Source organism: Takifugu rubripes, chromosome 1 (assembly GCF_901000725.2).
Source record: "Takifugu rubripes chromosome 1, fTakRub1.2, whole genome shotgun sequence".
Classification (NCBI taxonomy): Eukaryota; Metazoa; Chordata; class Actinopteri; order Tetraodontiformes; family Tetraodontidae; genus Takifugu; species Takifugu rubripes.
The window spans coordinates 21442727-21455943 of record NC_042285.1 but is presented as its reverse complement, the minus strand read 5'-3'; the positions used below and the strand labels follow the sequence as shown (position 1 = coordinate 21455943).

The following is a 13217-nucleotide window of genomic DNA, read 5'->3' as shown; positions in this document are numbered from 1 at the left end:
TCATTCCATTCCAACCCTGTCAGGCTGCGGACGCGCCGCATCCATCCGGATGGCCGTGTCGGCTGCCCCCAAAAGCAACCAAGGTCAATTGCCTTTCCCGCTCCTCTCATCCCGTGCTTTATGTACCTTCACATCCGCCAAAAGTGAGCTGCACTATTTCTGCTCGGCTGCAAGGTGACTGCTGCTTCATATGAGCCATGACCACATAACACACAGCGGAGGGAGAGCGGAGCATTTCCATTAACGTTCGTCAGCCAGAAATGTGTAAAAACTCCTGAATAAAAGTGAAATATTGCTTCCGGACTTCACACTGAGTTGTAATCCCAAAGAAAACTCCCTCACCGAGAATATAAACAGATCCATTGTTTAAAGACAAATAACTTAAAGGGACATAAAAGGGCTAAAACAGTAGAGTTTAGCCACAAATCAATAATAACAACTCAATGATTCCTCCTCTCAAGGACTGAGATTCTTGGTTTTTGTGGCTTGGACTCTTTGTTTTGGAGTGAAATCAATATTCCACTTAAAGCTCCTGGAGCAGTTTGGGGACAACGGCTTTCACACAAACACAGTTAGCCCAGTGATCACGTACTACCAGATAGCGCTTCAATAAAAAGGTTACATTTTAAAGCCCTCCCTTCGATAACACTCATAAAGACCGGCCACAGGGAATACTAGCGAATTCAGATGCCAAAAGAGGAATAAAAGCGTGGCCAAAGTTCTGATGAAGATGCTGTGATATGATAATCACAGGGATTGGCTGACCATCTGTTTGCTTTTTAGTTTTTTATGCATTTTATGGTCTTCATTTCAGCATATTTGGACTTATTTTCTCCTCATGCATAATGTATGAGCTATATGAACTGATGAGTTTGTGTCGCTCAACCACATATCCAGCCTTTGTCCCCCCATCTTGTTCATCACTTAGTTAGTCTACGTCACCCTTAATTTCAGATGACTCGGTGTAATCAGGTAATTGTAGTAATCTGAGGGATATTGTTTAGCGCATTTCTTACAGTGCACGTACACATGTCCAACTTCCTGTAATTTTCACATTAGTGTTAGCTATCCTAATATGGTAGCTAGTTAGTCCTTGTTATTTTAAACATGCACAGATGTAAAAGAATGCAAAGAAAATTCAGATTAATGAGCATTAATGCTGTTTGAATGATCACTTCAATGATCTGATTATCCAAGGAATTCGATTAGGAGCGTATCTTTGTGGTCATACATATAAGGATTACACTGATTTCTAGTGTATTCTGTTTTATTTCTTCTCCGAGGTTTGTACACGAAGCTGGTATTGTTCTTTAGACAAAAATAATGTATTATTATAACTGCATCAGGATATTTGCTGTGGCCATATCCTGTGCTAGGATGAGACCTGTTTCCCACTCCAGTCTGAGTACCCTCCGTTCTCATCAGTTTTTTTTTCTTGTTCCCAGATGTCTCTTTACAGCTGCCATGACTGACTGCAAACTCATTTATTACAGGTCACAAACGCCAAGTGCTTCATTTAAAAGGACGCCACCCTCCCTCTCCTCCGGCACAAGTGAAAAATCGACCTGCAGGAATAGCACACAGGACACGCTGCTCTATTAGCACTAAATGGAGGCCAGCGGGGCCTAAAAGATGGGCACGGAATCCGAGCAGCAGGGGCACCGCCACAGAGGCAGAGGGGACACTTTTGCCACGTTTTTTCATTGTGTTGCTTCATTCAGCATGACTTTGGCAGAAGCAACGCAGCGACGCAGAGAAATTTACCCTCAGATTCAAGGACTCATGGGGGAAAAAAACTGCAACTCAACCAGTTGCATTAAACGGACACACACCAGTCCTCTTATTTATCCAGCCACGCAAATCACCAAATCCTTATTTTGTGTAAAGTGTGTGTTCTGCTGGCGATATCCGATATCACTCACAAGCCTGTCTGTAATTACATTGTAAATGCAGATTAGCTATGAATATTTTATTACGGGATTACTAAAAGAGGAAGGCGGCGGAGAGCGCGGAAGAGAAAGTGCAGAGAAATCAGCCCTTTAACACACACCCACATGCAGAACTGCATGAAAAGCGCGTTTGAAGGTGGAGCCAGCCTTTCATGCCTAACTTGTCAGCCTATTATCATCCTTTCATATGTGCTCCACCGTTATTAACTTTGAGCAGGAATAGAAAGGGAGAAAAAAGAAATAACAAAAATGTTAGAATAAAACACATCACTCAAATGTGTCAATACGCTTCAGAGGAACATGGCAGCCCAGCTCTTATCATCAGACGCTTCTTCTAAAGGACGACAGTAATGAGTGTCTTAACAAAGATTAGCCATAATTTCTATTGTCATTTTAATGTTCCCGCATTATGTGAAGGCTCACAAAGCCACAGAGGAAGGAAGGCCGGGGGTGTGTGTTGGGGGGTGGGGGGGATCAGGCAGACAGTGGAGCAGAGAGAGGGGGAGACTCTGGAGCTCAGATGGTCTGTCAGTCACTCTCTATTCCTCTTACCCTTCATCCACGCAAATAAACAGTGACAGACACAGTCACTAGACACACACACACACACACACGTTCGCATAAGCGTGTCGCTAAGACCCCCTGTCACCACATTCTGAAACCCTCAAAATGTGCCTGTCAAAAGGGTTCATGGCTGACAGCCGTCCACAGCCCTCCAGGAGGATCCAGAGGACAGGCGTGCTTATCACAGGGAAAAAAAAGAGGAACAACAAAGAGGATCAAAATTCGACAAAGTGACAGACGTGCACTCATACACAACTGTACGTTGTTAAAGGAACATGGGCTTTCCGGGGGCCTGGATCTTTCAGCCTCGCTCCATGTCTCTGGGCAAAAGCAGCATGAACAGGTGTCACATTCCACAGGAAAAGGAAGTGAAGGAGAAGTGGAGCATTGGGGACTCAAACGGTTCAATTCAAGAGTTCATCAAATCAACTGACAATGAGGCTGTTTGGTGCCTGAAGAACAAACCCTTCAGTTAAAAAGTTCAACCCACATGGCACCATTCCCCTTCTTTACCCTCATAATAGTTTTAATAGTTCCTGCAGCTTTTGGCCACTCTGTGGAGATGTTGCATCAATTGTGCTCACAAAGCCCCAATGTTATAGAAGCCCAGGACTCGTATAATTCGTCAGGCTGCGGTCTCTTCTTTGTGGCAATAAAAGCACATTTGTGAGGCTAATTAAAATGCAGCAGATTGATTTCGCAGCCACTGAAACGTTCCGTCCCTGATCTGTCTACCATATCTGGGGGATAATTGCCACAGACATCAAGGAGAACCTCTCCCGTTTTCTTGATGTGGAGTGTTTGTTGCAATACCTGGCTAATGAAAGTATTTGGCTGCTGTGTTTTTGGGGGGAGGGGAGGTTAAATGCTGCACCGCGGCCATCAGGATTCAGTGGGGGGCTGTACATTTCATGTCTAGGCCTTCAATGACATCCTACTTCCTGTAGTCCTACCTAAATAATACGCCCATGGTCCCATCAATATGCCACCCCAGCTCGAGAGTCCATACAGTTCATACATTACATCCCTTGTTGCCACTCGAGCAACACTTAGTTTCCGGAGTATTTGAAATCAAAAAGCTCCCCTTCACAATTCAGAGACGTTTTAGTTTACCTATGCTCCCACAACTCCAAAGAAAAAGGTGATTTTTAGAGATGAGTCAACACAGTTAATAAGTCCATCAACAGTACGTGGTGCGAAACAAGTTTGTCCAATAAACTGCTCATTGTCGCCGATTCCTGTAAGACAATAACAAACTATTGCACATAAAAGTAAACAGAGCACTTGTACACTTGAACATGTTGGCGCAGCTGCGACTGAAGTCAAATAAAAACAGAATACAAATAGAAATCAAATTCTTGGACTCACCAATTTTGAAAATTTGAAATTGGTAATTTGAAAATAAAATCCGTCTTGTTCTATGGAAATGGAGGCTAATGCTTGAAGTTTCTGTGTGGTCGGACTTCTGGCATAAGTTTAATGCCAAGAATGACCACTCAACAGTGGCTAAAGGAATATCAACAGCCAAATGTCTCTTATCCTCCAGCCATCAGGAGTTAAAAAATACAGCGAGAGGTGTTGGAAGCCAACAGATCTCTGGGTGCATTCCACATATTTTGCAATGTTGCACCTTTCAGTGCCGATCCAATCACAGGATGCGTAGATGTCACGTTCAGCGTTAGATCCGAGCTGGCTAAGTGGTGGCAGACTCGGGATCGCAACTGACTTTGTCCGTTCACTGGCAACACACAGGAGCCTCTTCTGTTGATTCAGAAGGCCTCAGGCAGATTTCATAGGACCTGACAACAGAAGCTAGCCGAAACATGATTGGATAAAAACCTCTACCATAATATACAACGCTGGAAGCGGTGCAACTAAGTGGATCTAATATGACTTGAAGAAAACAGACTGGTGAATAATTTTATTTACATGTTTACAAAAACAACAAATGAATTTCACTTTTCTATGTTTTGGCCGGCAGAGAAGGCCTCGCTGGCCCTGACGGCCCACCACTGTCCGGGTATCTATTTGCTCTGCCTTATCTTCCATTCTCTCCTGTACACAAAAGCTCTGCGATTGCGCAACTTCCCCAATGCAAAAAAGGGACCAGGGATGCGGAGAAACACAGAAGAAATGCTCAAACATTGCATCTTTAATAAGCCCTGTCAAATCTGCAGCGAACCCACTGCTTGTAAACAATGCGCCCAACCAACAGTCTGCATTTTAAATATGTCAAATAAACTGTGTGCAGGCATGTGGTTATTACACAGTCTGCAAACAGGACATTTAATACAAATTATGCACGGCAGAGCAACCCAAACATGTGCAGCGCATTCGCGTCTGCAAATGATAGATGAGGGTGGTGTTTGCAAAGGTCGCATGGGATGTGAACCAATAATTTCTGCTCGGGCCGGTTATGAGCCCGTCAACGAGCCCGAAGTGGAAAATAATGTCATGTCTTCAGGAGTGAACGCGCTTTGGAACAACACAGCATAAACATGCAAACGTCCGGGCGGTGGCGAGGAGAAGCAACATTAGAAGAGATTAGCAACCAAACTCATATCAGGACGGGAGGATCCTACATGCCCGTGCACGCAAATGTGCACACACACACACGCACACACACACACACACACACACACACACACACACACACACACACACACACACACACAGATATGCATCCCATTTTGGAATATTAAAGAAAATTTCTCGGAGTAAATTAGAGATATCATACAAAAATCATCAATCAATGTAGGGTGGTTAAAGACAAATGCGAAGAAAACGGCAGTATTAGATCCTCGTTCTAGTAGTAGAACTTGTCGTATTTTAAAACACAATCTTCAACCACTGATTTCAGCGCAGCGGTGATCTGCAGATCACACAAAAGGGCGAGACTGTAAAAAGAAAAAGACACCGCGAACGGACTAGTCGTCAACTCACGTCTGGTTTCCCCGGAGATTCTTCTCAATGCCGAACTGCATTACTTCAACAGACTCTCCCAATTAGTGGATCAATGACATTAAGTTGCTGTTTCGTCTCTCGTCCAGGCCCAGGGCGTCTGATAGCGCCGAGGATCAGATTCACTCTTTCCAGCAAATGAAAGTGGATCACCAGCTAATCAAAGGCAGCCGCTCCTGGAGGAAGAAGCCTGATGGCAGCGAGGGGTCAAAGGTGCTTCAACAGCAGGAGAGGATACGACCTGAACAGAGCTCAGGAAAGCAGATCTCGCAGCCTTCCTTAAATGAGCAGTGTGATAGAAGAAGCACCTGCCTCCCTCGTGCTGGGAATTTGAAATTAGAAAAGTTTTCATTACTATTATTATTTCCCTAATAATATTAGACCGTTGAATAAAACACAATTCTCTCTCTTGTTGATTATTAGGGAATCTTCACATGCTCACAGATGGTTGGTGATGCTGCAGAGCGGCGTGCAGGCCGCACACAGGTGACTTCCGGCACTCCGTCTGTGTTTATGCTCCTCGGCAGGAACTAAAAGATTCGGGTACTCTCCAAAAATAAGGTTGAGAATTTCCGGTTGCCAAACGCCATTTTGAAGTTGAGGGAAACAAGCATGCAGCGTAATCCATAATTCCTGTATTTTTAAGAGCGGATTTATACAGTGACTCATCAGATGCGCGTTTTTGTATCGAGTGTGCGCGCTTTTCTGTTTTCTTTTCTTTTTTTGCGTCATTCCTCGTAAGAAGCCCTTTAGATGTGCTCACACATATTAGCGTGATCTCTAAAACCTGTTTACGCCCACATTTGTTTATTCCGCCCGATTTTTTTTTTAAATTCTGTCTCACTTCCGAATAAATCTCAGAGGAATTGGAGCTCATCCCGGCTCTGTTGCCAGTCTGCGTGAAAGGCAGAAGGCAAGCTGCCTTAATGTGGTCCTCATTTTGTGGTGTGTTCTCAAGTGTTTCCTTTTTATTTTCTATTTTAGAATTTACTTGTCCAGTTATCATCATGGAACCACGCAAAATATTCTGGATGGTTCCCAAATATGGAAAATGACAACTTTAAGCAAATACGTATGTCGGATCGCATCCATGTCCGGGGTGTCCGGGCTCAGAAACACTAGACAATCATCTGTCACGTTTCCATCACACGTCGGCTGAACCTGGGTCTTGTTAACCTGGACCGGTGCGTGTAAACGATGCTTCGCTGCATCTTGAGCGTCTTCATGAGGGATTAGAATACGACGAAAACGTGTTTCGCCTTTAATTGGGGAACAGAAGACAAAGATGGAGCTTTTCTCCTACCGAAACAATACAGCGGCGCCAAAGATGTAGCAAGAAATAATTTCACTAAATAATAAATATAGCAGCAACAAATATTCGATTTTCAACTCAGGTTTACAGGTAGATACAAAACTCATTATTTGATTATAACCTCCAATGATTGGATTAGATTTGATTCGATTTATTCTCTACAGCCTCATTTCTTGTAGCGAGGAGCCCAAGTGTGCGCATCACTGACAAGCAGAGGGCTTTTCTGTCTCTCTCTCTCTTACACACACTCACTCACTCACACGCTCCGCTGCGCTCCTATACCTCCATGTGCGTAAAGAGCCAGCGCTTCTCTACTGTTCACACACATCGCCGCTGCGCGCAGTAACGCTGCTGTGTCCATGTGGTCGGAGGGATCCCCGAGGGAGGGCTCACTATAAAATGAGGAACGGGCTAATGTAATTTCACCTTAATCCTCTTTGCTTTGATCCCGATTACAGAATGCATATGGATGAGCGCCCTGTTATCGCCCTTTATACAGGTTACAGAGTGACACCGCAGCTTACACAACCCAACAATGATATCTCCGAACGCGCAATCGCAGGACTTTTATCAAATAGGGTTGGATTATTTTATTTTTTTTAAATATACGCCCTTGGAATGACAGTGAACAAGCACTTAATCAAACATGCGGGTGATCTTTACTCTATCTTTACTAAAAGATTAAAAAAATAAAACAAAACTCATGAAGCAACTTCTGTTGTGCACCACAGGAGGGATGCCCGCGGCACAAAAGCCCGTTGTCACTGCTCTCCGTGCGTCCACACTTTTCTATAGGGCATGTGTCTTGGACATGGAACGCTCTCATCTCCCTCCAAATTCAACAGTGCCGCTCTGTGCACGGAGAAGACAGAGCAGGTGACTCACTTGGATTCATCCAACTCGTGTATTGCTACAAGTGAAAACAACACCTGCTCCTCTGCATCACGTGAATGTCATCGATGGGATGTTTTCATGTCACCAACATTTTAGGGAACCTGGATTCACGGTCAAAAAACACCAAAAAAAAAGCCAGCCCTGACGCCCCCCAGTAAAGGCGTATTATAACAGCAGAGATGGGGAAGTGTGTGTATGATCTGATGGATGCGCCGCTGTGCGCGCCGAGGACGGATCAGCGGCGCACCGGTGAGCAGCAGGCGGACGGCGGTCAACTCACCTGACTGTGAAGAGCTCGCCCGGAACAACAGGCAAGTCAGGAGAAAGGCGAAGAAACGCGGGGCAGCGGTTGGTGTCATTGTTGTGCCTGGCAGTTATCTCCGTTAAATTCACATGGCCAGCTGCGTATCTTCCCTTGGAACAGCACGAAAAAAGGATGGAGTGTTTGCGAGCGAAGCCTCCTCTCTCTCCAGTGAGTTTGTGGACTTGCGTCGCTTTCGGACAAGTTTACAGTTGTCCTGCCGTCCACCGCCTCGTCCCCCCGCGGCCCGACACTCGAAACGTGCGGCACGCGTCAACGCAGAAGCGGCCGAATGGAAATTCGTTACGCGCGCACTCTGAAGCTGGTCTAAACACTAACGCAGCACTCGTGCCATTACTCCCAGACTTGGAAACAGTGTGCAGCTGTGCGCTCGTATTCTTCAGACACACCCCCGAACCTCGGAACTCCTCCTACGGGATCTGCGATTGGCAAAGTTGCCCGACGCTCACGCTCGAACCCCGCCAGCCGCGACTCCTTACGCACGGCGATTGGCCGACACAAGTTGCCAAAGCTCCGTGGGGCTGTGCGTCTGCTTCGTTGCACCTGTCATGCAAAGCCAAGTCAGAATAAATGCAGATAGAAGGGTTTACAGGTGCATAGAGTGACCAAACGCGAAGATCTAGAGTGTTTCTGACCACAAAGTCACAAATGCTGCTGATTTTGAACCATCATTCTGCGAGACTGATGTGGAAGATATTCCATTGTTACCATGTGAATTTGTCATTCTGCCGCTGATTCCGTGAATAAATATGTATCCTTTGGTCTAAAGTGGCTTCATTTAAAGCAGGGTTATTCTGACAGCCCCATTATGAGCAGAAAATATTTATTTTCATATCTGATCTTAAAGCAGCGATTTTCATTTCTCCTCAGTAATCACAAAACATTAAAGCTGACAGAAATGTCTGCGCGGACCCAGTTTAATCATTCCTCCGGGAATGACTAAGGGTAAACGACACAAATAAAAGTCAAAGCAAACATTCTTGTGCGGACATGATTGTGTGCACAGAGCGAGCGTCTGTAATAGTTTCAGAGCGGCAGAGCAGGAAAAAAAAGAAAAAAACAGATAATGAGAACACGAGAAGCAATGTGACAAAAAGGTTATTGCTTTCTGGAGCAGCTGCTGCCTTCAGTTTGGCACTTTTGGAGACGAGCAAAGACCTCCTGGAGTTCCAATATGCCCTCACATCTGGACTGAAATCAGGCTCCGACTGGCCCTCAACCCAAAGTTCTCTCTGAACTAGACTCACAGGTTTCAACCAAAAGATGGAGAGTTGGAGGACGAGGAGCGTTGCCAGGAGGGTGTGCAAAGGTCTCCAAAAGCCACCTAAAAGTGCAGAAGGTTGGAATTCTAGAGGTCTCTTATCGGAGATTCAACATATTGTTGAGATGCAGGCTGGTCATAGTGTTTAACAGCCTTGAATGCAACCTGCTGTGATTTATTAAATGTTCCACTGTGTTCCTCCGGTATCCTAATAACTGTTATTTTTGAGTTTACTTTTCCTTGACTGCTATAGCCCTCACAGGGAGGCTGCTGGAGCCCATCCCAGCCGCATGGATGAAGGAGGGATACACCCCCTGGATGAGTCCCAAACCTCATTGTAGGGCCCCGTGTGAGCATATGGGGGTTCAGTGCCTTGCTTGAGGGTACCACGGCGGTGCTCTGAAGGTGCCCTGGCACCTTCCCCTCCTACCAGAACACCTTCATATTAATGTTTATTGTCTGAATGTTGCTTTTTTTTGCAAAAGCAAGCCTCCTGACTGGACATCCTCCTAATGCCTCTTTTGTTCCCTAACAGCCACCGTACATTCTTTACCATAACCTGTCGAGGATGGTTAGACTTTTGACCTTTAACCTTTGAAACAGGTTTTTGAACAGATGAAAGCTTTTCACATATTTTTGTTAATATTTAACATTTTAACATTTTCCCCCACAGGCGACATGCCACTGTGGCAGCTTTTTCATGTGTTTTTGGAAGATCTCCACATTGTGCAGGCTGCAAAGTGAAGAAGAAGAAACTCCTTCCCGACGTTTGCTTCTCAGGGCCTTCCTGAGTTCCATCAGAGGCCTTTTCAAGTCAAACACATACAGCTGTGAAGTTTTATGACTGTCAGATTCATTCGTCAGTTGACTTGTATTTACCCAGATTAAAGAGGGAACACTACACTGCTTCAACATAGAACAAGTGTGGAATTTACAGTTTTCTGGAAGTGGCTTTGAGCATTATTGTGACTTGAGGAGGTAATTTACCTTCCTCATAATTTTCCGTGACATCAAAGAAAAACCTGCCTCAGTCTAAACAATCCTTCTTTTAGCTGTAAGCAGGACGGCGTGCCCCTGAAATCATTCAAGGCTTTGATTTGCTTCTAATAAGGAGGCCTTCTGCACACACACATGCACGCACACATGCACACATACAGGCACACACAACCTGTTTTTTTTACTGGGATGAACTTCCCCCAGCTGAGTTCAACAGACACTTTAAGAAAATGCGACAGTCAGTTTTCACTTTGAAGAAAGTCAAGGGACTCGGTTGTTTTTCATCTTGGCTGCGGAATGAATAGTGCACTGAACTGTGAGGGGCACCTCCGCTGCAGTGCTGACCCTTCACCAGTGGGGGGCAGGCCATCTCGCACCTCACAGGTCACAGGAGCAGGAGAGTGCCACAGTGGGGAGGCAGGCCTTCCAAGCTGCCACCTCCTCGTTTCCCACCTCCTCAGTGTGACTTTGGCCTCACATCACACGCTCTGGTTATTAAATATTCCTCAGCAGAAATGAGCTTTTAATTTCACTGACACTACAAATTTATGAAGAAGTATGGAGAAATAAGATCTGGCAGCGTGCGAGGAGGACAGCCTTCGCTGTAAATGTCCTCCTTTATCATCTTTAACACCAAAAATGCAATTTAGCAACGTTGTGTATTTTCATTAAGCATCACGCTGTGACGGGCACCTCGTGACCATCTCACCTTAATGCTGTCAATTATTTCATTTATTCCAGGGGATTACGAGAGGGAATGAGACGAGGTGTTGTGTGTTCTTGGAGGCGTTCCCCGGTGTGTGCTCTACGGCTAATCTAATACATAACCCCCCTGATTTCTTTAATGGATGAGACTTTGCTGCTGCAAGAGGCACGCCAATAAAAGCGGGGGCCCTCCAGAGGCTATTGTGCCTCATAACGATGCCAGACACACAATGTGTGGGTTATGAAGCAATTTTTTATCGAGCCACACATTGTTTTGCTCTGTCGGTGCCGTGCGGCTAAAGGCAATCTCTCCCTGCAGCAGTCCCCCCTCCCCTGCCCTCCCCTCCCCCATGCTTAGATAAACCTTCAGGATGATAAAGTGGCCCCGGCCACGTGTTGCTGGGGTGAAAGGAATTTGGGGGGATTTGAACGCGCACCCTGTTCTGATCATTTTACCTGTTAGTCAAGAGGAATGATTGGATTAGGACGCTTGTCCATCATGGCGGTCAAACGATTAATGGATATTAAAACATTAACATTCTGGTAGTTACAGGTCATTTGTGTCAGCAGACAAACACAAAGATCTGTTTAACTAAACTGGTGTGCCAAATGTCTGTAAACAACATCCAAGTCACTTCTTTTTGGGCAGCAACAGTGGACACTTCTGCAACCAAACACAAAGGGAAGACAGAACGGGACCCTCCATATCTCGGAGTGGTGGAGAGAGAAGATGAATACGTCTTTGAACAATAACAGGAGGTGGAAAAAAATCAATTCCTTAGATGTTTCAAAGGGAAGTTGGAGGCATTTGTTACTGTCAAAATGAAACGGCTTGTTGAAGAGATAATGCTGAAGTCTGAGGAAGACAACCAAAGTGTTGAAGACTCCGGCAAAAAAAATCCCTGATGTCTTTCAGCCTCGGCGTCCCTGGGTGCAGCAGACATGCATTTATCCGAGAGACTGCTGCTTTATCCCATCTCTTCGACCCCGGCTGTTTATCCTCCATGTTGGTTTTAATGAGGAGTGCAATAAAGGGATGATTAGAATAAATTCAGGCTAATGGGTGAGTTTTCCCCTCCATATACATTTTTACTGCCATTAATTTCAGGGAGGAAACATGAAGAGTGAAACTGCTGCTCACTATTTACTCACAAGGTGCACCAAGAATCCACCTACATCAAATGCTGCCTAACAAGGCCTGAATTTGGACGTTTGAACGGCAGAGCTCTGCGCCGATGTCTAATGCTTGGCAGTTGAGATCTGAGGATGGTTTCATCACGGAGCAACTCAGAATGCAGATGAGTGGCGATGAGGGAAGGTTCTCTCACGCCGCTGATTCAATTAGCTCAGAACTGTCAAAGCTGCCGCTGTTGACAGGAAACTTTAGCAACAGACGCAAAGATGTCTGAGTCTCATGGGGGATTACTGGGAATTAGTGTTGCGTGTTTGCTGTACAACCAGCGTGTGGATCAGACCCCAACTGGGTCGACACTGGCGTCCTCCCGGAGGCTTCGACCAAGAGGCGACCACCGCTTCCGCTGATGGGAGAGGGTTCCCTATAAGCCTTAGCCCACTGTAACCCTCCAACACATCCTTGATTCCTTTTTTCTGAAACAAGGACAACTAAAGCTGATGGGGATACTGGCGAGGCCCCAGTGGGTTGAGTCTGTCAAACTGGGGAAAATTAGTCGTATGTTGGTTGACTCTTAATTATGATCTTCATGACAAAAGTCGTGTTTACTGTCAAACTGTACTGAGATTTATAAAAAAAACACCCACCCATCCATCCATCCACCCATCCATCCACCCACCCATCCACCCACCCACCCATCCACCCATCCATCCACCCATCCATCCATCCACCCACCCACCCACCCATCCACTCATCCATCCATCCATCCACCCACCCACCCATCCACCCACCCATCCACTCATCCATCCATCCATCCACCCACCCACCCATCCACCCATCCATCCATCCATCCACCCATCCATCCACCCACCCATCCATCATCCATCCATCCATCTGTCATCCATCCATCCACCCACCCACCCATCCATCATCCATCCATCCATCCACACACCCACCCATCCACTCATCCATCCACCCACCCATCCATCCACCCACCCATCCATCCATCCACCCACCCATCCACCCATCCATCCATCCATCCACCCACCCACCCATCCATCCACCTACCCATCCATCATCCATCCACCCATCCATCCATCCATCTGTCATCCATCCATCCA

The 13217-nt window shown here is 45.9% G+C and overlaps 1 protein-coding gene across 2 annotated transcripts in view; it reads right to left on the bottom strand.

Moving 5' to 3' along the window:
- LOC101074687 (receptor tyrosine-protein kinase erbB-4) overlaps positions 1 to 8484 on the bottom strand; it is a 177059-nt gene extending 168575 nt beyond the window's left edge. Inside the window, exon 1 of one of the 2 annotated variants that reach the window (XM_011611218.2) lies at positions 7961 to 8484. In XM_011611218.2, coding sequence (XP_011609520.2) covers positions 7961 to 8039 — 79 coding nt within the window. In that variant the 5' untranslated portion in view covers positions 8040 to 8484. The remainder of the gene's footprint in view (positions 1 to 7960) is intronic. The other variant, XM_011611221.2, reaches the window with a different exon arrangement.
- Positions 8485 to 13217: the final 4733 nt, after the last annotated feature.